This window comes from Lonchura striata, chromosome 1 (genome assembly GCF_046129695.1).
Source record: "Lonchura striata isolate bLonStr1 chromosome 1, bLonStr1.mat, whole genome shotgun sequence".
NCBI lineage: Eukaryota > Metazoa > Chordata > Aves > Passeriformes > Estrildidae > Lonchura > Lonchura striata.
Window position 1 is genome coordinate 69,305,139 of NC_134603.1, and position 27,199 is coordinate 69,332,337.

The window sequence follows — 27,199 nt, forward strand, 5'->3', positions numbered from 1 at the left end:
GATGAAAAATGTGTTTAAGGAGACTCTCCACACATATACCTATCTACTTTCTCAACTGTACATCATACTGTTCTAAATAACTAAAATTTTAAAGAAAAAGAAAAATTAAATACATTGTAACTTATATATGCAGAGTAAGGAGGGGTTGCCTAACAAAAAGTAGGGGGTTATTGGATAGGAAGAGAAAATATTTATTCAAAGAAGAGCCAACAATACCCTTTTTCTATACATTAAATGCAATTCATAATTCACAGAGTATATTACAAGGGTGTTTCTTCTATCTTTTGCATTCCTGCTTGCCTGCCTAGTGACACAAACAAGGCATATTGTGCTGTCAATACCAGTAGCACCCTTGCCAGTGGAAATGTTCTTCGTCTTACCACCAAAGCAGCTCAGAACCTTCTGGCAGGGGGGGGTCCTGTTCCACCCCAGCTGTCCATGAAGTAATCTGAAATGGGTCTCTCCATCTTTAGTTGAGTTCAATCTTCTCAAAATAGTCAAATAATACTGGAAATAAAAAAAAAATCATGCATCTGGTAGAAGAGATGTATGCTCAGGGTGCTAAGAGAGAAAGCCACTGCTGCCTTTTTTGTCCTTGTTGTGTGGAGCACCTTGTGTGTGGTTAAGAGTTCTGGCAAGGGGGGCTTGCAGGAAGCATCAGTTCAAGGAAGGACCTTCAGATATGTGACTACAAAAAGTCCTACTTACATTACTAAGGGTTTTTGGTGATCAGACATTTTCAGTAAAAACTCATTTTAGAAAATTGAGTTGCAATGCATGCTACCAAAATGAAATCCCTGTTCTTGTGGGAGAACATTGCTGAACTTATGATTCTCTTGTGACTTTTACTGTCCAGCTGACTTTCGTTTTGTTGCTGTCATGGCTCGTGCAGCTCCAGTAACACAGCTGTTGAGGCTTGATCTGTGCCAGTGTTTTAACCCATGTGGAAACGGTGCTCTCCTCGAGTTATGTGGGAAGAGAATTCGTACCTGTCCTGGCTGTGGTAGCCACACATGTTGCATTCAAAAGGATCGCGGAACCCGTGGCAGCCCATATGGATCGTATACATCACATGATCCAAGAAAAGGACTCGACAGTGTTCACACTTGTAAACCCTTACTTGCTCCCCATTGCTGCTGATCACTTTGAAAGCATCCTGGGAATTGTCAGTACCCACTCTCAAGACATCATATTGCCTGTTTTCTTCTTTTATAGAGATGCCATTTCTCGCATGGCCACCTATGTGGTTTGGCAGGTAGATCAAACCACTGCGCTCCTCATTATTGCTCTCTGTATCTGTTGAGTCTTGGCAGCTGTTACTGGGAGAGACATCTCGTTCCGAGGAGACAGATTTGGCTTTGGAAAGCAGCAACAAGTTTTCCACTGCACTGTCCTGAGGGAGGTTGGAGCGAATCTGACTGTCCCCAAGAGGTTTGTGGAGCTGATACATGGGGCTGATGACAGGCACTACCTCAGAGCCACCCGGCGGTGTCTGGACGAGGGGACGCAAGGACTCTGCCCCCAGGTAACTGATGGCATTGTTGATGGCCTGGTCGATCACGTGTGTCTGCATGAGTTCGTTCTCCTTCTCATAGTTGATGCTGGCATCATATGGAAGATCAGGCAAGCATTTGTCACCTGCAGTGAAAAGCAGTGAGGAGTTAGGTGGCTTATTTCTACGTGATTAAGGAAAGGAACATCATGGATTAATAAAACAGGGAAGAGGAGAGTTGACCGAATCCATCTCTGAAATCCACCTAAGGTATTCACTGTTCCCTAATACAGCTGCTAAGAAAAGTGGCGGGTTGGTGGTCTTTTCTTGCATGCATAATAGAGTGTTTTGGAAAAGCAAATGGATGAAAGAAACTCTGGAAATAATTATACAGAGCTACAGATCATTATCATGGGAGCTACAGATCTAGTGCTTTGTCATGTCTTTCTCCTTTCTCACTGGTGTCCCTCACCTGCCTCCTACAGTGAGCAGAGGCACCCACTGTCTTTGTGGCTGCTGAAGCCGGTGTGCCTGCATAGCCACAGAATGCTTGGCCTGATGTTTCAGAGCATGACGCACATTATCAATATTTTTACCTGAAGTATTACATTCTTAGACTGGAAATTGTATGGTTTAGTTTCAGACCTTCCATTTCTTAGAAATAACCCATATCAGCAATGTGGTCATATATATGTCATTTTGGAGAAAAATCAATAAAAACTTTATTTTTCATATTGCCACCATGCCCACACATCTACCACAAGCAATGTTAGACACATCACCAGAAACTACCCATGTTCCTAAATATTTTGTGTCAAAAAGTTGTTGTATACACAAGAAACCAAGAATCATGGAAAGAAATTTAAGTGCATTTATAGTTGGAGCATATTTTCCCTACAAGGTAGAAAGCCTTATCTAGAGCAAGATTACTTGTTACTGGTAACTTTGATTCTGATGGGATGCCTTAAGTAAGGGGTAAATCTATATTTCTTTTTTTTTTAAATCATATTTAGCTGGATACCCCAGTATTGAATGTTGAGGTTCACTACAATTACCCCCAGATTACTGGACAGCTAGCAAAACATAGAAGGAAAAAGTTAGGGGTGGAAAAAACTATTTAAATGCACAGATACTGATTTTATGGACTTGAGCACTTTAACAGTGTAAACCTTCAAAGTTATTACCATGCCCTTAATAAATTCATGCAAATGTAAAGAGGTAAAAGATTTTCACAAGCTCCTATGGTCTACCAATAACGTATTGTTGATAGTCTGGATGGATTTTCTAGCTCTTCAGATCTTGGGAAACACTGAAAGCCACAAACATCTCTGTAAAGTGCTGTCACTATTTCCTGATCAACATGAAATTTACTGGTAAGTCTTGGAAAGTCCTAATTTGTCAAAAGAAATGCTAACAGAAGCATGGAAATTTCACCAGATAATCGGAACATTAATTTATCAACATTTTCTACTCAGATTGACCATTCAAAGTTAGTGAAGAGACCAAAAACCTTCTAGCATGACACTTTTGCAATGATGGGGGCTAAAGTGTAGGAAGTTCTGTGGTCTACATTTCCCACAAGATATGGTTTCATACCAGTTCCAGGCTCTGCAAGCAGAAAAAGCAATACCCTAAGCATTGCATAAGTTCCTATAGGGGACATAGGGTACAGACACCTTCTAGCTGCTATACTACACCAGCTTCCAGTTCCTCTTGTTTTCTTTCCCAATCATTCTGCCAATTTGGGCTGCATTTTTTTTAAATTCCAGATTTATCCTCTATAATGCTATACTTTTCAGGCAGAGTTGCCTAAGATTCAAAATAGGCATTACAAAAGACTCTTGAATTAAATACAGAAAAACTCTCCTAACATGAACATCTACACTTTATTCAAGAAGGAAAAAATGAAGCCAAAATCATTCATATTCCATGGGCACTGCACACCACTGAAAAATGAGATTGGTCTTCATTATAAACAAAATTTTGGGCATCCAGAAAGCAAGATTTTAATATGTAATTCTTGGGTAGTATTTGCTTTATGTAGCATAACCAGTTGGTAGTTGTGCTGAGAGAATCAAATGTTCATAAGAAAAATTTGTTTCCAAGCAAAGTGCCTGAAACACACACAAAGTTAGGGTAGGTAGGCACAATTTCTATATCTAGGCAATGCAGTAATACTTGCACTCATTAAAAATAATAGCTCATTTCTGTGGTTATTAGAGCATAAGTAAATTAAACTGCTAATGGCTTGATGCACTTCAAGGTTTGCACTTCTCAGGATTCTGCAGCAGGTACTTAAACAGTAAAAATGCACTCACTGCATGTGGGCACCTTTTCTCTTAGTATTTTTTAATCCCTCTCTTGGCTGCCTGTTCTTTTAAACATTATCACCACATATGAACTTTTCATTGAGTTCTTGCTCTCTGGTTTGGATGGCCCACTTCTTCTGGGTTTGGGAACTATTCCAGTTTGGAATACAGAGAAAATTTTACAGGCAACTGGCTGAATTTGTTGAACAATCTAATTTTTAAAAGGTAATTAATTTAGTCTTGAGAAAAAACTCATGAAGCAGAAGACACTCCTTCGCTTATGTGAAGGATACCATTTTCTCCTTCTCTCTGGAATTCAGCACAGGTATTGGGACATGATAATCTACAGGAGCAATAAACATGTTTTAGTACCCAAAATCTCTCCTCAGCAGCCAGCTCAACCTTGTGTTAATTGGGAATTTTTCTATTGTATGAAGCAGCAGATGAGGATTGAAAGGAAAGGATTTGGAAACATTTTCTTGTTAGAAAACTTTTTCCTTTTGAAGCCTAGCAAATTTCCATAAATATCTGTTGTCAGAAGGTTGTCTTCCTACACTGCACCCTGAAAAACTGACAGGAAACTCTGCCCTCCTAAAACTAATAGTTAAACTGGCTGTCTTTACTGTTTATCAGCGTGAACAGAGAAAAAGAGAATGAAATAGCCACTCTAAACCCAAGGATACACTACATTTACCATATTTGCTAGTACCTTTTAAATTTAAGCACTTTTAATCTTCCTGGAGCTTTCATAGAATTAGTATCTTGCCTAATGCGAACAGTTACTAGAGTGTTTAAACTAGTCTGGTAGGCCTCACATATATATTATAGTTGATATAGTTTTGGTATCTATCTCTGCTACAACTTTTGCCCTTTTGTAAGCATTTCTTATAGTTTACTACCTCCTAGAATTGTTGTATTTGGACTTGAAAAAAGCCTTGGAATTTAATTTAAAACCTTTTGTTGCACCTCCTGACATAGCTGAAACTCCCCTTTCCTTATCTAGGAAATACTAATTTTCCTTTCACCCCTCCCTGTGTCCTTGTTGAATAAAGTGTATTTGCATTTTCTGTCCCATAAACTGTTCTTTTTGTTTTTCCCTTGACTTTTGACTGAAGACCTTCTTAATGTGCATTTTGCTTCAGAGACTTTAATCTGATTGTTTCCTATATAATAATTTTTTTAAATGTACAGAGAATTAAAAAAGAACCTAACTAGATATGAGTATATGCTCTCATCTGATCTCCCATGTTTTAATTTATTGAATTATTTACCTTCCATAGCTGACAAAATATTGTATGTGGATCTCACAAAACTGCTGTAATCCCTACTTAGTACAGGCCTACTAAACAGAACAATATGTGTAGCCATCATTTTTATAGGCTTAATGTCAAATTTTTTCTTGTTAAGACAAGAACTGCTATGTGCAAATGGGCATGAAGTTTTTGCATCCTTCATAGAATGTGCACAGTTTACATTTCATTTAGATACTGTTTTCAGACATATCAATTTGGGATGTAAAAATAAACAGAGTTTATTAAAGGGTGAAGAATATTACCCAGTCTACATTCAACTATTCACAAATGCTTTCAGAAACATCAGCATGCCCAGATCTGAATGTCATTCAAGATTTCAATAAAATAACTCTGAAACTGTGGCCAAATGATATCCCAATGGGAAACTTCTATTCCTATCTTCAGGTTCTTAAGGCAACTTCAAGAACCTGTTCTGATTTTGTAATGATCTGGTCCGTAAGCTTTTAAAAAGGCAGGAAAAAGGCTTAAAATTGATCTTCAAATGTGAACACTTAAACATGCAAAAATTTATGCTGGAGATGGTCAGTTGTTTTTTCTCTCCTAATACATCTTTGTATCTGCTTATATATAGAGATACATATTGTTAATTTAGAAAAACAAGTAAAATTATAAAGCAAAAGTAAAAATGCTGAGATTTTTTAGCGGGCTTTGTTTTATTTTATTTTTAGGAGACAGCAAACGTTTAACTCTTACCCACAAATTTCTGAGGCATAGAGCTCTTACGTTTGGCGACGTTACTTGCTAGTCTATCCAGCACGAGGGCTCTTTCTGACCCTATCTTGCACAGGTCTTCAGCCATTTCATTCTGGTTACTTTCGTCTTTTATGACTGAAATCAAATGACATCAGAAGGGTTAGGCAGGTTCCATTTTAATGGAACTGTTGTCTTAGGTTTCTCAGTCAATGTCTTTTAGCTCCCAACAGCTGGATGAAGGAGCTCAGCATATGAGACACAGGACAATTCTGACTCTCAGTAACAAATTCCCTCACGCTGATTAATCTATGTACATGCTCATGTTTTCCTCATTTAGGACACAAAAATGAGATAGCAACTGCAGGGTTTCTGCCTGTATGTCACATAATCACTTTACCCTTTGTTCTAAAGCTACTCTTAATTTCTGTGAATAAATGAGGTCCTAACTTTATCCTGGACACAAAGCAGTTAATCTTTCCACTCTCCCACTGAAACCCCCTGCAATGTCCTTCTGCATCTCTCCCAGTGTCTGATAATTGCTTCCTCAATAGGAAAAATGGATAAACTTCTCAACTCTAGCAGTGGAAGATGTATTTGCAAGCTACACCAAGCCTTTTCTCCAGCCCCTTTTATACCGTAGCAAATATTTCAATACTTCCTTGATGCTATCTTAGACTTTAACAATTTTAATTGATAAAATTACACTTTCAGTGGAACACTGATTTCTAATACTCAAACCTGTTTCCCAACCTCCTGCTGCTGCTGAGACTCTGTAGAATTAGGAGCTTAACTGTGAGGCTTTAGCAAAAGGAGACTATTTCATTTTCAATGTATTTTACTTCAGTACTTTCCTGCAGAAACAAAAGGTATGTATGAAAAAAGCACTGTCAAAACAATGATTGTGAAAAAGGTATGGAAAGGTATTTCTGACTTCCAGCATCTAAGAGAATGGTAAATGCACTGAAATCACAACACAGCTGTTTTGTGGTAGGTTTTTTGTTTGTGAGGTTTGGGGTCTTTTTTGTTTGTTTGTCAAGGGAGAAAAAGGAGTTAATTTTACTTTTATCTGCTACTAAGATATAGGTATTTTTCCTGAACTTTTGAGTTGCTCTTAAAGGAAGACACAAAAGATAACTTTTGTATTTTGATTCTTTGAGTTGTTTCAATTAAGTGCTCCACTCTGCTACACTTTTACATCTGTGCCTGCTGAGAATTTGTTTTATCACTGGATTTACTGGTTCACAGGACCCATTACTCTGATACCTGGGTGTTTCTCAATGGCTGAGAACACATCAATGTTATTCTGAGGATATACCACAGCCATAAAACGATGATTGTGAAAATTTTGCTGTTCCTGAAATATATGAAATCAGCTCTGATGGGTGAGGAACGGGTGACGTTTCCTATTCAACAGTGCCCTGCAACCAAACTGAGGAGTACACAACTGGTTCTTGAGTCCCTGCTGCAGCAGCACATACTGCAGTGACAGTGATAGTGACAATGAAAATGCCAGTGTCAATGACAGAAACTTGATGTTTCACAGAATTATGTTCCAGCCCCATGAGACACTATAGATTGTGAACAACGAAGGAAATTAGAAGAGTTTAATCATGAAGGTGCAGAAGAGTAAAGGGTGTTTACGGTACATAGCCATCATTGAACAAGCACACATCAGCATCTTGTGCTGACCAAGGCTTCCAGGTACTACCTCAGGAAGAGACTTACAGAGAATGTTTTAAGGCAGACATTCAACAGGGACACAAAAGACTGAATATTTAGTTAAAAGTTGAAATGATCAAGAAATATCTGTTTAGGATATAATAACATTTCTTTTCTAATCAATTCAAGAGAGGATGAGTCACGTATTTAACAGTCAAACTTTCGAACTTCTAAAACTGTTATTAAAAAAGAGGGCAAATTGAATCATATACTAATCCCCAGAACTTGCAACTGAAACCCTCTGAAATCTGCTACCAAATGAATAACTATTTCTCTATAATTAGGTGTCTATAAAGTGAAAAAAAAAAAATCTTTTCAAACAAAAATTCCCAGTGACTGAAGAACTGTAATTGACACTTTAAAAACTAAATAAACTACTTCTCCTTTTATTTAAGCCTGGTAAGACTTCAGCACACTTTCACTCAACTCAAATGCAGAACTACAGGTAATATCTTCAAGAAAAGAACTTCACATGGACAGTGAGATTATAGTCCTCTAAAATAAGAATTTTGCCATTAAATTCATCATTTTCCAATTTTGTGTTATATTTCCTTCTCTTAAAGAGAGAAAAAAAAAGTTAAAAATGTAAGTACAAGCTCTTGTTCCATTTATTACTCCCTTTTACTCTATCTTTCCCTTATTTGAGTTCTTTCTCAATTACATTTTTTTAGATTACCAAGCTGATGGAAAACTTCTACAAGTTTAGGTTATTTCTACTGAATTTTTTTCTACACATACTGCCAAAAGTATTTTAAAAATGCTTTAAAAAGCAATCTTGCTATGTCAGAATGTCAAATCAGATGACTAGCAAATATTTTTATATGATTTTTTTTTTTTTTGAGGTGGGGGAAAAAGGATTCTGAATAATGGCTCTAACAGATCCACATAACACCTTGAAATAATTTAAGAACAGTAATATTATAGCTGCTTGCTTTTCTAGATATATCATAAAATATAGTAAAATTCACAGGGCATCCACTCATTATCAACTTCTTTTTTCTACATTTTCATCATGCAAAATACTAGGAAAAATGCAGAAAAATTTCATTTTTTAGAACTGTATTGAATTGACTTGTTAACTGAGGACTAAATTTCTTTAAGAGTGAACACTTTGGCTAAATATGAGATTTAAAACCTTTAGTTAATTTAATTTTTTTCTAATTAGCAAAAGCAGTCCTATTTTGTAAAATACGGAATATACAAGAATACAAGAAGTATATGCAAGAAGAAATATATATTTTCATGTATATACAAGAAGAAGTAATTCTTTCAAAGCATTAATTAATTCCTCAAGTTTTCATCCCACTGAATTATTAGATATTTAGTTGCAAGCTAGTGCAAGCTCTCCTATCAGGATTTGATATAAACAAAGGTCAGTCTCTAAAACTGTTTCGTTTCTTATTAGATTTTATGATTCCTGACATCAGTTTCATTTTACTAAGACTTTCGTAGTAGTTCATCTACTCATTCACACAGATTTTCAAATTCAGTGTGCAGGCACTTAAATCCACGTGCCAGACACTGAAGACTGAAATCCCAAACTAGAATATTTGCTTCTAAATCCTGTCATCTCTTTGAGAAATAAGTATTGCTGCTTACTGCGTATTATTACATTGAGGTTTTCTATTCATATATTCTGCAGCCCCTCAATAAAATTAGAAGGGGCACTGCTCTAACATGCAGCCTGCAGAAGAATTTCAGTTGTATTCACTGCCATCATTATGTGCATATACTTTACATCATTGGATAGCATGTAAAAACATATTCAAGTTCTGTACAGATATAAAATATTAAATGAAGCATCATTGCAAAGAGGCCAGAGAGAACTTTCCTTTTTTTTTTTTGTCATTTGACAAGCTAAATAACATATACTGACAGGATTAAAAAGGTATGCAGGAAATGGAAGTTACTGGCTGGGTTTAAACTCCACCAAGAGGAATTTGTATGGCTAATTACTGTGATCAATCCCTTACAGATCTGGATCTTTGTTAAAAAATAAAATCCAATTCCTCATATCTGCTTGGTCTCTTTCTGGGTATAGTTTTTGGATATTCTCCAAGAAATGGACCTTACCTTCATCATTACACTAGTGTCAACAAGAGTCCTTACCTCCCCCAGTTTTCTTTCAAAGAGAAGATTGGGAAGAAGGCTATCAACAAATTATTAGCCATTCTGGACTGTCTCAAGTCAAACTGTCTAAATTAAATGACTCTGGCTTTATGTCCTCTCGCTTGGCAGAGTGAGATCAAAGCCAGATATCTCATCCTTGTTAGATGAGTAGGTCTCAGTGGTCAAGTAAACCCTCTAACCTGTGACTGGGAAGGGGAGGAAATTTGCAGTGTAGAAAACTCTGCAGCACCAACTAGAACACTGGAATTAAGTCTTTATTAAAAACAGACCCACAAGTGTATTGCCTTGTGGCAATACACATAGGCCTCCAAGAGAAGGTGGTGAGGTGATGTAACCATATTGTCTTGACATGACAAACTGATGTCTTCCAGGCCTTGAAGTGTTTTGCTACATTTGAATTGTACTTTGGCATTTTATTGGAGCTAAAAGAAGTGAGAAAACAGCCAAATATATATCAAATAAAGAATCAATCACGACACAGTATCATACATGTGGGGGATGTGTGTGACTCTCCAAAGCAAAAGTTGCCACAAATGGTACTACCAATTCTTTTGCACTCCTCTTTCTGCATTTATGATAGGACAACAGTATTCCCCAGATAGACAGTTTTATTACCTGGATAGATGCTGCTTGAGAGATTAATGGTTTGAAGGTAGTTATGGCAGCGTTCTTTATGTTCTTCCAAAGAGCTGCGCTGCTTGTAACTGCGACCACAGTATCCACACTTATGGGGTTTGCCAACTGGAGAAAACACAATTCATTATGAGACTCAGATGAGGCATTCAACAGCATATTAACAATCTTAAGGACAAGAGATAAAAAGCCCACCCCAAAATTAAAGCCATGCTGTGGTGAAGGAAGATTTTGTCAATTTAAAAGTCTAAGTGAAAAATAACTAATGGAAAACTGATTGTAAATCTTTAAATAACAGGCCAATTCTATGGGTGCTGCAAACTGATTTTAGGTGATTCAGATCAGATAAAGACTGTGACATTAAATCTTTAAAAACAGCATCTACACAGGTTAGGAACTGAGACACCTTCAAAGGGCTGGGAACAATTTCTGCAGTGTCCAGTTGCACAGAGACTGAGAGTGGATGAACTGGTGGTGTAGGTAGGGACTTGCTTGGCTGGATGTCAGTTCCGGTGTCAACAGAACCAACTCAATTCTTTTAAGACAATCTTAGATTTTGTGTGTTTTCTGCTTCTGGAAATTCAAGATAAATGGCATGTCAATTTATTTTCTCTATTACACCATCCAGCTTTAGCTAGTTCTAGGAAATTTTCACCAACAATACTTTTCTGTGTACTTCTGGACTTGAATTTTTTGTCTTAATATGGTAAGACTGTCCTCTATATGTGATTTCACAATTTTAGATAGTTACACCATTTAATATATGAGTTTTATTTACAGATTCTTAGGTGAAAATCAGTTTCAGACATCCAACTTGATTTATAATGTATTGGTCTCATTTTGCCAATTGCAGGAATTAATAATTATCTATAATTTAGGCATTGTCTCTTTAACTGTGGAATCCTCTGGGTTTATCAAGAGTGTCTAGGGGAGATTTCATATATATATATATATATACATGAAAACTATATTTCAAAATGTGCATCCATGAAAATCAATAAAAATAAGAGAGAGAGAGAGAGAAAAAAAAAGCTATTTAAAATATGTGCCTTCCTCAATCAGGCTGGGAAAAACCAGACAAACAGAAATTATTTTGGAAATCTGGGATCAACTCTAAGGATATTATCATTCAATACATGTGCTAGAGAAGAATTTTCCTGATTTTTTTGGAGCACAAAAATATCATTTTGAGAGCTCCCCTTCTGCCACCCAGAACCCAAAACCAACTTTTACAAGTTATGTTACCAGTGTCAATTCCAGCAATGTGTATTGGAGATCTCCCATCCAAATAGCAATTTGCATTTGCAGTTTAGCTTGGGAAACTAGATGAGATGGCACTCTGCTTTTAAAGGCACTTTAAATGTGCTAAATTGGTTTTACTTCACGGAAGGGTATGTGACTGTACTTCTGTCAAACAATGAGAGGTTCATGGTAATGGGAAAGTGCAGCTATTTAAAAATATTTATTCACATCTTCATATTACTGTTGAGACAGGCACTGAAAAACTCCATGAGCATCCTCTTTTGTGAAAGATTATTATCTTTCTTTCTCCCAGAATCTGCCATGACCCCACTCTCTCTTTCAAAGTACTTGTAATAACAATGTGCAACAAATAACTCCTGCTAAATGCTGTAGGCAGTATTCACTCCTCAGCCTGAAGAAGAATACAAGATTGCTTTTCAACTTTATATTATCTCTAACCCTAAAACATTCATCAACTCAAGTCATGTTTGTACTTCCATGAAATGGATTACTCACACGGGGCTCGTAAGATGAAACTCTAATACAGAAACTTTGAATCAGCCAAGAAGTATGGGAAAAAACTCAGTTCTTCTGGTGAAGGGTCATGAGTGTGACATGTGTTTAGTCATTTCTTTGCTGCTAACACACTGTGACCAGCTCACAGCTTGGTTAATCCCAAGATGGGGCTACTCAGGGTGAGAAGAGCTCTCAGGATTGGTGGCCACCCCCATCTCCTTGGTGATAAGCAGCCCTGGTTATTCCCAAACCTTCACTTACCTGAGTGAGTCCTCAGGTGTCCTGTGAGAGCATCCCTGCGGCGGCAAGCGTAGTTACACAGGTGACACTTGAAGGGCTTTTCACCTGAGTGCAGCTTAATGTGGCGCAGGAGGTTACCCTTCTGGGTAAAGGAGGCTCCACACTGATTGCACTGGAAAGGCCGTTCTCCTAGGGAAAGAAGGAGAAAATATGTGAGAACAAAAAAATCTTATGCAGTAACAAGAGAAAAGATTTCAGGGAAAAGTTGTTTTCTCACTGCTGCTCTGTGACTTCCACCGGCTGCAGGTTTGATATAACATGAGGCTTTCAGACTAAACCTGCCAGTTTCTTAATGCTTCACTGGCTGGGTCAATTTGATCTGAAAATCTAATTTTTTTTTCCTAAATCAGAATGGCACATCACAATGCAAATTCAAACTCATTTAAATAAAGTGACTGCAACATTTTGTGTTGAAGAGCCACTCTTCCTGATCAGCAGTTTTGGAATAAACCAATATCCAATTTTGCATGTTGTGGCATTTGGTGGGGTTTTTAATGTGGCTTTTTTCAAAGGGTCTTTAAAATATGCCACTGAAGCAGCAAAATAAAAAGGAAACTCATTAAAAATGCATTTCAGGATCACAAGTTCATTTCAGCGTTACATTCTTATATTTAAATGAAAGGCACTTCATTATAACAGTTATAATAACTTCTTTTCATTTACATTTTCCCTGTATTTTCCCTTTCAATTTCTTCTCCATTACCTGTCTGTCCCTAAGCAGCCAAATCAGGAAAGAGACAGAGAAAAGAGAGAAAGCTAGAAAGTAAAATCACAGAAGTTAAGACAGTGCAAAGGAAGCCCTGTACTTCCATGCCTAAGTCCCAGCTCTTCTATTGGTAAGGTATGAACAGAGGAGCTGCACAAACAGGCTCTGATGGTTTACACTTTGGACAGAAAAAGTTGAAGAGACACAGCCTTGATTTGTCTAAACTGGTGTTTGTTACCAAGGAAGTGAATCAAAGCCTTTGCAAAAATTAATATGGCTGTTGTTTGCTTTTTAGTGTTGTTTAAAATAAATGTATTTTATTAATTTGGAGTTTTCTGGTTTTTTCTTTTATTTTTTTTTAAATTTAAGATGGATGAGGCCTTTTCTGAAACCAATGGGAAATAAAATATGTTTCCAGTTGTACCAGAGAAGAATAACAGAAAAATTATACGTAAGAGCATTCTATCAGCAAGAACTGCTTCTGCATGCCTGTTTCTTTACAGCCCTCAACTCAGTCAAACCAGCCTGTAAAAAACATTTGCTGAGTTTTGTTTCTCTTAGGCATCAGTTCAATCTGTTGTAGTAATTATACTGCATCAACATTAGAAACAGTCCAAAGATGACCTGTTCTTAGCTATAATTTTTTGTGCAACAATAATATTATATTTAAGATTTCAGTGCTGAGGTTAAAATACTAAAAGAAAGAAAACAAAACCAATTTCTTCCTTCTCTCTCAAACATCATGTATCATTTTGCATCCTAGGATACATGTGCATATATGTACAGCATGATCATTTTTGACTTCTGGGTAATGCACCAGAACAGCTGAAGATCAATCAGACAGCAGCACTGTCCCAACCCAAAGACATGAAAACTGCCATCAGGGCTGGCAGCTTTAGCATTCAGCAAACAGCCAAATGAATCCCGGCTGTGGCAGGACATTTTCATTGGTCAGTTTCAAGCACAGCAGCATAGTGCCTGTCAAGTCAAATGAGCTCACTTTCTTTGCCCATCAAGAGACTGTTCATCTAAACTATACCCACACCTGGTTCAGCTGGGCTGGCATGCAAAAATGCCAGCACAAGCCTTACAGGACTTTGAAAAGTACTTCATAAGCCATGCATGGTATGATTAGGGAGAAAAGAGGTGTCTCTCTACTTAACTCCTTAATCTTTGGGGCAGTTACTCAGTGCAGAAAGTGTTTTTCAGAAATGGACTGAAACAGTAAATGGAAGAAGTCAGCTCATCAAGGGGGACACATTCAGAAGAAATAGTTAATTCTTAATAAGCAGCTTTCCTAGCATTCATTTCTGTTATTTTTACTCAGAGGACCGTAAGAACACAAAACAAGAATCATAAAAGTACTCCAGGAATTAAATGTAAAGCAAAGTAAGAATGCAATGTATCTCTAGCCTCCCAGTCACATGGTGAAGATTTTCACTAGGTAGAAAAGATGGATGAAGCATTTCAAATTAGACTACTGCACACCAAATACTTCTACAGAACTTAGAGTGGGATCAGATGTAAGGAAGTCTGAATTTATGTTGCTGTAGAAGGAGAACAACATTGTCACCAAAAGATCCTGAAGCTACATATAGCTTGGCTGGCCCTTAGCTGTCCATGATGCAACTACTGGGGTGTAGAATGCCTCCTTTATTGAGCTCAGCAAAACTCCCAGACCTGCCAGGATGCTGACAGCCACTGATGGAAGGTTACTGGATGTGGTGGCACCTCCAAAAATGAGGATGGAACAGGATGGAAATAAAAAATACATAATGACTCTTTTTATAAATAGTCTAAACAGTGTATTATTTTCTCCAGGTCTGAACAGTACATACCTGTCCTGGGCATCTAGCCATGACCAAATATAAGCCCAGGAACAAAAACTGCAATGGGACCCTGAATTCAATCAACTATTGTCATCACTGCAGTGATTTGCAAGCCTTAGTAGGAGCTTGGGCCTTGGACCACTTATTGAGTGAAGAATACTTATAATCTTAAGTAAAATATTTCTAATTTCTTAAACAATGACAAGATCACCTAACACTCAGAGACCTCTGACATGCAGAGCTCTCTTTCTAAATAAATTTGAAACATTCAGAACCAAGTAACAAGATACAAGATGTGAGTTATTAACTGGTGTCTAAATTTAGTGTACATATAAGGAGGCAATATATACATCTATGCACACACATACACAGATATGCATGTATATGCAGATAAATGCACAGTGAGCAAGAGATCCCTGAATATACCCTGAGGTTTCAGCATCAGGGAGCAGGAATTTCTTTCTCCTTTGAAGATCTCCTTTATCTTAAACACCAAACAAGACAATGACATGCTGGAGAAAATGAATGTGCTGAAAGGGAAGGAGAGTGAGAAGAGTTGGGCATCTGTGAGCTGGGATTTGCTCTGCAGATATAAGCAACAAGTAAGGTGCTAGGAAGCAGTCAGTGCTGTACAGCTGCCTGCAGATAAGAGAGGGCAGAAATGTCAGGTGCTGCTCCACATATCTGCACTTGGCAGGTGTGTTCATTAAAAACAATTATGTCTTTTATCAGGTCAGGCAGTCATTTTATTTTGGCACTTTAGTGTGCTAGAGTTTTGTTCACTTATCAAATATTTATTTAAGAAAACCTCACTGCATATGCAGGTTTTACATGAATTAGCAACAAAGTAATTCATTTGTGAGGCTTATTCCTTCACCAGGCATGTATTGAAATGGGCTTCAGCATAGTCAGTTAAATGTCTGCAATAGTATATCCCATTTCGACTTTAATTTTCACAGCACAGATGAAAGGAAAAGCAGTCACCACTGTTTCCCCATGACACCCGTTTAATTTAAACTACCAGCTCTTAACTTCCACTCCTTTGCCAGCCCCTGAAAAACCATCTGAGCTCATTCAAAGAGGCTACTCAGGAGAGGAGCTGAGGATGAGGCAGGAGGGAAAGCAAAGGTGTTCTTTCCATGGAAAGACCCAGGGACAAAACTTCACACCCTTTAGTTTTATTGAGTGTAAAAGAAGAGGGTTGTCCTGAGCAAAGTGCCTCTTGTGGGGTGCTTCCATTGTAGGCTTTAACTATATTCCCTTATTAAAAAGAGGGTCTAGCTGGCAAGGTAAGAGCTCTGCAAAGAGTGAAGAAATCTTCAAGTGACAATCTTTGTGTGGTAGCACCCCAAGCACCCTTGGCAGGCAAAGGGTCCTTCTGCCAGGCAAGAAGTTTGGGGAGCTGAAGGTCTGTGTGGGGGAAATGACCAATGAGGAGGCCCCTGGGGATACTGTCACAGGGACCAGGCAGTCCAGCTCATGCTCAGAGACAGCGGGCTGGGTACCAAGGAGCTCATGAGAAACAAAGGCAGCTGTGCCTACCACCTCCCTAAAGCCAGGTGTGTTCTCACACAGGCCATTTAGCCCTGGTGCAAACACTGCCATGGACCCTTAGGGACCTGAGGACCTGAAACAGCTCCTCTGATCCAGCAACAGTGGTTTTGGTGTTTTTTGTTGGATTTTTTTTTGTTTGTTTGTTTTTTGTTTTGTTTTGTTTTAAGAAAAGAGCAGTCTGCTTTAACAAGCACAAAAACTTCTACCTCTAAGTGCATTTCAACTTGCAACATATTATTTCAACCACTACAGCTTCCTCTTTAGCCTATGGGTCTGTTTGAAAGGCCTCATGTACAATTTATTTTACATGCTCATTTTATCAATTTTTAAAGGACCATATAGAAAAGGAAAAGGAAAAGGAAAAGGAAAAGGAAAAGGAAAAGGAAAAGGAAAAGGAAAAGGAAAAAAAGAAAATAAAAGGACTTTGTTAGATCTAGGAAGTAGGCTACAGCCTCTCTTCTGAGTACTAGTTGTGGCTTTTCCAATAATTATCTGCTCTTCCCTGACAGAGGGATTTATCACAGAGAATTGAAGAGTACTTTGAAGCAGGCAATGTAACAGCGTTGCTTCTGAGCGTGGCTAACCCATGTTACACTAACAGATTGCATGCTTCTAATAGCATGAACAGACACAGTTACTGTGACAGACAGTAACACTGAGGGCAATGGAACACACTGCAGGGATTTTCAGGAATCCTGTCCATTTTAACTCTGAAAGAACTTTGTTAATCTTGCTACTTAGTAATTCTGGGAAAATTATTTAAGCAAGACTATGAGGATATGGAGGAAGAAAATATCTATGTTTTTATTGCCACAACCATTTCAGTCAAATGTAACTATAAGATAGATCAAATCTTACCTTAAAAATATTTTAAAATTCCCTCTCAGTGGAATATTCATGTAAAAATGCCAAATCCCAATTTTATTTTCAAAGCAACTTCTGTGAAATAACAGTACAGTTCAGTTCGTCTCTTTCAGCTATGAATGACATTAAAGATTAGACTGGAAGCCTAATTTTTAGACATCTTAAATCAGGCAACGTGAGACTCACTCCTTACTTTTAAATTTGTTTCAGCCTCTTCATTTTTGGCCCTCTTTAAGACTAATAAGAATTCAAAAATTGAGAAAAGAATATTCACAGCACTGTATAATGAAAAGCCGTCCCTATAGAACACAAAATCTTTACATGTCTCTTTTAGCATCCCAGTGGAAACACTTTAGTGCACATTTGACTTGTGACAATACTTGTTTTTACTTCATGAAACACCAGACATGAAATGTAAGTATTTTTTGACTAAGTCTGTCAATACAGTTCTCTTATACATATTTTTCCAATCACTTTCGTAATTACTGACCCATAATAAGCTTTGCTGTTTTGTTGGAAACATTACAACTGCATTAATTTCAGAGTTAGCTACAAATGAGTTTTTCTTCAGCAGTTCTTAGAAATTAAACAAGACTTCTCTGCTTCTTTTTTAAGTTTGATATTTCAATTTTTTGGTAGGCTTGTTTGTTTGTTTGTTTGTTTGTTTGTTTTGTTTCAAATAAAAAAATAAAAAAAAAAAACCCAAAATTTTTAGCCCAATAGATGGACTTCCATGAAGAAGTGTCAATTCCTGTGCAGGCCAAAAGGATGTACCGCAATGAGTTCCAAAGGCTCACCAATGCTGCATTACCTTAGAAGAGGCAACATATGCATAATACAGAATATAAGTCTTAGTTACTAATATGTGGCCAGTACTTGTCAACTAGAGGAAAAACTATGGCAGGCCTTACCAGTGTGGCTTCGTTTGTGAACCATGAGCACATTGGGACCGATGCAAATGATCCCACAGATATCACATTTTAGCTTTCCGTTAGGAAGTCGAATGCCTCCAACTCCTGACAAAGCCTTGCTGCCTGGGCCATTGTGTGAGCCATTCATTTTCTCTCCTGTGGCATCAAGCATTCGTAAATCCTCTGCACATTCTTCCCCATTCATTTCACAGGCACGCCCATTCTCTTCATCACTCTGAGTCTCTATTTTAATATTACCAGCTGAAAGAAACAATACAGGATGCCACTCAGTTTGGTTACAGAGCAAATAATGTGGCAAAGCAACAATCACATGAAAGGAGTTAACTTCTAAACAGCAGGTACATTACCACTAAATAATAAATGCTGTGAGCTTGACTATAATTCTATGGGCAATGTGATGAGTTTGTAACACGTGGAACAATGAACAGTGAATATCAGTTAAACAAATAGAAGGCATCCAGGGAGCTAGGAACCAAAAGATATTACAAGTCTGTTTGTAGGTTGCCTTGAGATTTTTGCATTTATAGCTTTCATTCTGATAATCAGGCTAATTGGAATGAACATTAAAATTAATCTACTTCATAGGGATTTGTCCAGAACAATTGTGAAAATAAGTAACTCAACTCAATGGACACAAAAGAACGGAAAATGCAACATTCTCCACTTGGCAGGAAGATTCCAAGGGTTGTACTGAGTCCAAATTTTTGGCTTTTAGTTCTATAGAGTAAGCAACAACAATGGGAAAGCAGAGTACAAACACTGATAAAGAAAGCAGGATAGGGAAGGATGGAAGAAAGAATTTAAGGAAATTATAGGGGTGATAGTTGTGTTTCTAAGACAGCAGATTAGGATTGCTGAGTAATTGGAGACTATTGCTAGAATCAGAAGTTATGATTAAAAAACAGTCAAACTGGGAAAACTGTTGGGCTGGGAAAACTATTATTACTTTATTGGATAAATCCTTTACATTGTAATCCCATAGGTGACAATTGCTTGCAGCCAGAATAAGAATTTAGGTAAATTTGTGATCGCCACACCAGATGTGATAACATAGAGGCTCATAAATTTGATGTGATATGAACACAGCAAACTTCAGCATTAAGTAAAAGGGCTAAGATTCAGACAACTTCATGCCAGTATTCATTCCTCTTCTCTCCACAGGATTGTATGATGCTTTTTGTAGAAAAAAAAAATTTTGCTGTTATTTCCCTTGTTTCTAATCTGGTGATTTTGGTGAAAAAATACTTCATTAGGCTGAAAAATATCATTTCATTGCCCAAAATCTTACTTTCCATACAGTAAAAACCCCTCTACCTTCATCCCACCCTACCCCCAAAAAACAAAACAAAACAAAAAAAAAGTTTACTTCCATAGGTAGCTAAGAATATGAGGAATCTGTTTCACCCAATAAAGTTGTGGAGCAACAGTTTTATGGCAACCTCATTCAAAGTGATGGTGTAGCAATGTGATAACAAAAAGCTACAGGCAATAATTACCTTGAGATTGAAAGACCTTGATACTCCTTTGAAATGGAGACGATAGACAAGCTCTTCTCTGATACATCCTGCAACCCCACAGGTGTTCCAGAAGGACTGCACGGATGTAACTGACAAGAGTATCTGACTCAAAATCCTACTGGGAAACAGAAGCCTAAAGGTGTTCACATTTATGAATATTGCTTGACTGGACACCTTTTAAAAAGTCTACCAATCTAGGTATTTTACTGTTCTTTCAAGTGTTGCATTTTAATAGAAATCATATGAAAAACAGAATAAGTGCATATCATAAATAGCAGTTTTCCTTTAAAATGTATGTTCTAAAAAGGAGAATAATTTAGTGATATACCAAAAAAATCAGTGACCAAACAATGACTTAAAAAGATGGTATGACTGGTTAAACAGAACTGATTCTGCAAATTTAATGGGCTACAACCTCATACTATTGTTTTCACCATGGCAAATAGAAGCAATATTAATATTTGGCTTGAGTATGTAGCAGAATTTCCCACAATTTACATATAATTTTTTTTTCCTTTCACCTCTAAGAATAATAAATATATATTTTTACTAAAAATTATAGACTCTTTGCCTGCCAGGGATTTGAAGAAGGTGGCTTTTGAAGCAGATTTTCTGTTGAGTTAAAACAAAATATGCATCAACAAAACAAAAACATCAAGCTACTTAAGTGCATGCAGACAAACATACATTACTCAGAAATGAAATGGCACAAACGAAAAATCATAAAAGTAGGAACTAGATGGAAATGCTCTGTAGTGAACTGAGTTTCAGTATACTTACTGGAAAAAGATTTGGGAATTATTGCATGAAAGTCCCTAAAGCCTTCCGCCTCGTATGCAGCTGCAATAAAGAAGGCAAACAGGATGCTGGTTTGTCGTACTGCTAGCAGTAAATGTAAAAGAAGATGGCACTATTGCTATAAGACAAATACCAAGGAGAAAGACAAAACTTATCATCACAGAAGCAACATAAGCATTTTAGGATGAAGGAGGAACAGGAGAAGGACAGCTGGCAGGGGAATCCTGACTTGTCTAGAACAATTCCCATTTGTGAAAATGCCCTTTTCTTCCAAAGCAGCCAACATGTTTTATCATGTTTTCTAGAAGTATAATGTGCTCTTGGGTATTCCCCTTGCTTGTGCAGTAATTCCTGCTGAAGTCAGGAGGAACTCTTGCTAACTCTTGTCTCAAAAGGGTCAATGCAGGCCCTGACAGTTCAGCTTCCTCAGAAATTATTTTTTGCCAATATGCCCTTTTTCTGTGACATAAATCTCTTGCATATTCTTGTTCCTAGTCTCTGCAGTTATTAAAAGTGAAATTGTGTTGTTTTATTCTTACACCTGCTGGTCTTATGCAATGGAAGAAGAGAGAGTTCAGGTTTACATATATAGGTATTTTTTGTTGTGTATATTGGCATGTTTTTGGTTTGTATTTCTAAGGCTTCTCCTCACAATGTATTTACAAAGAACAGTTGTACAAATATATTATCTCCTGCATATTATGAGTAGCCACATACAAATTACCATGCCATTGGGCATGCTGATACAGGTAATGCTGGAGTTCATTATTTGACATAAGCAATGACAGGGATATTGATCAAGCCAATATTCCCTAAAGCTCTCCACAGCTATGTCCTGGACTGCTGCAGCTGTACTGCTCAATGAATATCCCCGTGCAGGCTAGGCTGACTGCCCAGGATGTGCATCCTTTTGGCAGTGCAGCTCATGGCAGGGCTTCAGTTCATATGCAGGGTTCACTTTGCCAATGTGAGCTGGTGGACACTGAGGGCACCTGACTCAACCTGGGTCCTCACAGAAATTTTATAGGTCTAATTAACAAAAAAAACCTCACCCTGTTCAAACTTAGTACTTCTTGCAAATCTGTCTGCAATACGAGAACTAGTGAAAAGAGCCCCACTGATGCAGGAGACATGACAGGAGGGAGATATCACTCCAGCAGAAAAGCTAAGGACTTTTATGAAATCTGAATAATAGGGAATGCAGGGTATACTTTCCTTTTTTTTTTTTTCAATCTGCACTTATACTGGAAATAAAAACCATCAGTGTTTTCTACTTTTGTGAGAGTAATTATTGCCCCTCCCTTGATATAGTGGAGAAATCATTTATGGAGCAACAACAATGTGAAAAATACTTGTAAACTGTATTTTTCATGTGGACTAATTATGAATGTACTCAGACTTTTTATGGCTTTCTGAAAGTGTTACCCAATACAGTTTTCTGTAGAAAATAACTTCTGTGCACATCCATAGCTATGAACACACATATGCATTCATTAACTAGCATTAAAATAACTCATGGTAACAATTTCTCATTGGCTCTTCTAACACTATTAATGGTGTATCATTAATTAATTTACTTCTATTTGATTGGAGAGGATCTTAAAAAGCTCTGTGTTTAATTCCCTTTATACACATTATCACCATTCAGGGGTGTTTAATACAGACACTTTTTTCTCCAGAAGTGGTGTGTAGTTCTTTAATGTCACTGAACTGATAGTTTTCCCCCACTCCTTTTTTACCTATCCAGAGTGTGTAAAAATTACCCAAAAGCAGGGCACTGGCTGGGTCCCTTGTGGTCTCTTATGTTTCCTGGAAATTTCACTTGGGATTTCTGAAGAGCATTTGAAATTAGTGTTGAAGCATTTGTTCAGTATCCTATGGTTAAAGGTGATTTACACAAGTCTTAGGAAAAAAAAAAAAAAAAAAAAGATATGTCCAAGGGGAGAGAGGTGATGATATAATTTATCACTGAAGAGCAGCATTCCTGGCTCCATGTCAGACTTGGGCTGGGGCAGTCATGAAAGCAGGATGGTATGAGAGCAGACAGCATCCTGCTTCCCTGGAAAGAGCTGAGCAACATGGAGAGGGAAGGGAGGCATTTTGCAATGAGTGAGTTGATAGTAAGCAGAAAGGAGAAACCAAACAGACCTCCTGGGAAACTGGATGTAGAGGGTGGCTTTCGCAGGACAGAGAAATAGGCAGCTGGAAAAAAGATGCATGGGAACAATTAGTAATTTGTTTACAATTTACTGCCAATTTACCTTATTTTTTAGCTATGAGAGTCTCTCCCAGCTGTAAAATGCTTTCAGTTTTGTGAAACTTTGGCAATAGCACAGGTCTAAGTACCTGGGCCATAATTCCATTTGGAAGGGGACATTCACCTCCCAAGTCATAGTTTTCTCCAGTGGGATTTTTAAAGAAATAAAAAAGCATAAGATCTGGCTACCAAAGGTATTTAAAGAGCAGCAGACAAAGACAAGTCATACTGAAGCTTCTGAGGCATTTAAACAATACAGTTCTTTTATTTTTAATGGGATTTGACCTTTTACCCCAGTAAGTACTAAATTGTATCTTGTGGCATATACCTGCCTTTAAGAACTTATCCTTTAGATTTTGAAAATAATCCTGATAGTTTGGTTTTTTGTCATGAAATATCTTGTTTGCACTTTGTAGCCAAGAGCAGCGAGAGATTTCTTTTCAAGTGTCTGCAAATAGTTTGGGTGCCTGTAATTTTTTGTTTTCATGGTTCACTTTTTATTCCAAGACAAGTCAGAAGTATTTTGTTGATATTAGTTGATGCTTACATGGTAGCTTTAAAATCCAAGAGTTCTCATGAAGACACCATAACTATTCAACCAGCAATCTTACCTGACTGATTTGAACCTCATCACTGTAACAGTGAGGAAAAAAAAAAAAACTTTAGATGATAGAAAATGTTGCTAAAAAGGCAGAATAAGGTGAAGAAACCCCAGTTATCAGGCCAAAATAAATCACCTCTGCATGCCAACCTGTGTCAATAAATGCAGACAGGATCTCTTCTTGTTTACATAAGTACTCAGAAAATAATATTGTCAGCAATCCCACCTGTTTCTGATAAAACACAAAATGGCTATTCTGTTCTTTAACAGCATATGAAAATTTTAGCACTTGGTTTTGTGCACTGAAATCCTTCCCCCTTTCCTTTTTATATCATGGTCATTTACTGTGGTATCAGCTCTGTTGTCACCCTACAAGAGCACTGCAGGTGGAAGATGCCATTCTCAGAAATAAAAGTTATCTTTTTACAGAATATTTAAGGAGTCATTATTCACCATCTAGACTTGACAACAAACAACGATGACCAATTCTTTAACTTAGATTATGTTTCCATTAATAGTATCTTTCCCTTATGAGCTCTGAAGCAACAAGAAGAATTGTGTGGATATGAAAAATGACAACGAAAGGTCTGGGCAGAGGAACCATAATGCAATGCCTTGAGCTCTTCTTCAGTATATTTCAGATGACACAACAGAACAGAGATAAGACTGATCAAACTGTTTATTTAGCTACAGAAAAAGCAGATGCACTCAAGTGCTCTTAAAAACTACTCTTCTGCTCCCTCCTTTCTACATATTGCACTGCATTGGCAGTGCTAATCAAGTGTTTGTGGTGTGTCTCTGTGTAAAATGCTGAAAGTTAGAGGGCATTTTCAAAGGGAAACAAAAATAACAGAAGGAAGAGCAGTAGCAGGAACTGCTGGGACACACCTGCAGGTAGAGAGGCTGGTGCTGATGGATAAGGAGATCCTCACTGCAGGGTCCATGCTGCTTCCTTTGACTCCAAGTGCCAATCAGCCCTTGGCAGACAATTTCTTCCCTACTCTAATTCTGGCTTTCAATCAAATGGATATTATTCCAGAAACACAGGCGTCCACAGATAAGCTATCTCCCATGGGACAACTGGTGAGAGGAGCTCCACCCATGACATCACCCATGACTGCTACTTCTCTCTGCTGCTGTCTGGGGGAGGTGCCCACCCCATGAACCAGCACCAGTGCCTGTCAACATGCACAGCCTTTCCTCAGCAAAAGGAGCAGGGAACTGTGCTTCACTGCAAGTCACATCAACATGTTTTTCTAGGGCTGCAATGAAATCAAACTGTACAGAATCAAGCAAGTGAACAAGACAACCAACAAAGTACATCCTCTCTAGGTACAAAAAGTGACTTTTGCTCCACTGTGCATTCTCGCAGTAGCATCCTGTTAGTTACTTACAAATTTTCTAAAGGACCAGTAAAGATGCATTGGTTAAAAGTAGATTCAATAAATACCCTCAAATATACACTTGAAGATACATGCCTTTTATATATCTTTCTAAGTTTGTGTTTCAGTAGGAAATGATCTGTAACCAAACCAAGGGGCTGGTCTAGTTCATATTTCTTGTCTTTGTTGTGACACTTCCTGGTACAATTTGTACTGGATTCAAGTTGTTTTTCCAAAGGACAGTTAACTACCTAGCTGCTTGATGTTCATCATCTGAACTACAAGTGAAACTGAATTTTAAAGGCAAGAGAAAGAGCACTGTCAGGAAATGCTATACCAAACCTGTTTCTCAAGTTCTACATGTATGTGTGATCCATGCTTCCTACATTGGAAATTCTCTGCATCTTTTACTGGCTGCATGATGGAGAAGCTAAGGGAACTGCTGGAGGTTTGCTGGTAACAGACTTTATTGACACTTCTCTGCTTTGAGAAGTAAGCTGGGAACACTTTCAAACTCGAGAGAAAGATTTGCTGACAAATGATAGTAAGAACAGCATTTTTCCTCCTCAAATTTTTTGTCTCTTCTCCTTTCACCAGATTTTTTTAAATATGGGCATTAAAGGATGAGTGAGTAGTAAAAGGGCTCTTAGCAGGAAATTTTTAAAAAGCAAAGTAACCTTAAGTAACAACGCACAACAGTGAGGTAAAAACACTACCATACTTAAAAACATTCTCAGCTCACCTGTGTTCATGAACACACATGTTTATGTGCTGAGACTGGAATCTCCAAAACTGCATTCTCCAAAAAGACTGCAGACATAATCATTGTGGCTTATGCTCTTCCCCACACAGCAACAGTTATCCAAGAAAAGCACAGCCTCAGATATATGATATCCTAACATTTATAAGGCACTTCCCTTCTCTAATCCTTCCACAAAGCATGCTTTAGTGAAAGTCACGGGTGTTAACCCATCCTCAGCTAATGCAACAAAACTCTAGCTAAAGGCAGTCACATGTCGCAGCTGGGAGAACATGAAAGGACGATGCACCTGCAAAGATTAGTGGAGAAGACAAATGACTATATTGAGATACAACAGGCAGACCAGAAGCTCCACAAGACGGAAGAGATAGCCAGGATCATCCATGAAGCCATGCTGTCAATGGCTAGAAGTTGTCCTTATCTGGAATTACTGTGGGCATCCCTTAACAAGGTAAAGGGCTTAAAAAGTGCAGCAATACAATTAAAACCAGACAAGGTGATCAATAACATATAAATAATGTGAACTGTAGTTAGAGGCAAGTTTTAAACTTGCTCGACCAAGAGAAAAGTATGTGAAATCTGAACACGCACAGTGGGTATTGATCACGTACCAGATGAAGGCAACAGTCACTGACCTGAAGAACAAAACTATCACTTGGGAGCAATGAAGTGCCTTGGTTCTGTGGTTTAGGGAAAGGCAGGGAGATGAACTATTTTGTATATTCCTTTAGAGAACCTAAATTTGCCTTGCCCTGAATGCAAAGTCAGCCTTTCTTTGCAAACCCTCCCCTTTTCATGTACCAGCTCAGTGAGCTGCTTGCATATCCTTATTTTTGTGCCTGGAGTGGCACAGAGCTACCCTTTCTCAGGGTCAGGCCCTTGCAAGTCCATCTATATTAACAAGTTCATGCATGTTAACAATGTGCTGTGCCTTCACTACCAGTGAACAGACACAGGGACTTTTCCAGGGAACATTCAGCTACCATGATGATGCCTTGAGCAACATTTTACACCAATGTACATAGTTCCCCATAGCTGTCAAAGGGTCAGTAGATCTAAATTTAGACCAAGCAGCTGTGTTTAGGTTTGGGGAGGTGCCTTTGGGTGTCATGCCAAAGCTGTGCACTATCAATGCCCTCTTTTGAGAAGAGGTCAGAGGATGAAGTGGAGAGGAACCCAGATATTTCAGCACTTGGGAGGGAATACATGATGAAAATTTTATTATCTTGCCTACTTTAAAAACAAATTGCTGAGCAGAGTCTTCTGTGGCCCCCTCATATGACACAATGGAAAAAAACCCAGGGATATTGAAAGCTTATTTTAGACTAAAGCAAATAAAATACAGTCATCACTTTATGAGTGATAAAGAAGATATTCTCTCCGAGGACTGTGTGAAGAAGTTGATGCTGAATTACAAAGCCTTAGGTCTGAATTACAAAGGTTTAGGTCTTTTAACCCTGAGAGCTCAGTTATTTTTCCAGATGCTATTGAAGATTCTTCTTTTTGAGTTTTAGAAATATTATGAGAAAATTTTTCAATCCAAACTGCTATTTACTTGATTAGAATGTACTTAACATTCCAGAAAAAGGAAATCCTAATCTATATCTTCTGCGGAAGAGGCAAATTTTTTTCTACAGAAACCCCAAAGAAAT

General features: G+C 37.8%; 1 protein-coding gene across 2 annotated transcripts in view; it reads right to left on the reverse strand.

The window, feature by feature from the left end:
- Positions 1 to 515: 515 nt before the first annotated feature.
- Positions 516 to 27,199, reverse strand: part of IKZF1 (IKAROS family zinc finger 1) — a 65,975-nt gene continuing 39,291 nt past the window's right edge. The window contains exons 4-10 of one of the 2 annotated variants that reach the window (XM_031503981.2): positions 22,696 to 22,749; positions 20,530 to 20,589; positions 18,212 to 18,472; positions 12,309 to 12,476; positions 10,272 to 10,397; positions 5,808 to 5,942; positions 516 to 1,638 (exon numbers count right to left, since the gene is read on the reverse strand). In XM_031503981.2, the coding sequence (XP_031359841.1) occupies positions 935 to 1,638; positions 5,808 to 5,942; positions 10,272 to 10,397; positions 12,309 to 12,476; positions 18,212 to 18,472; positions 20,530 to 20,589; positions 22,696 to 22,749 (1,508 nt within the window). In that variant the 3' untranslated portion in view covers positions 516 to 934. The remainder of the gene's footprint in view (positions 1,639 to 5,807; positions 5,943 to 10,271; positions 10,398 to 12,308; positions 12,477 to 18,211; positions 18,473 to 20,529; positions 20,590 to 22,695; positions 22,750 to 27,199) is intronic. The other variant, XM_077785128.1, reaches the window with a different exon arrangement.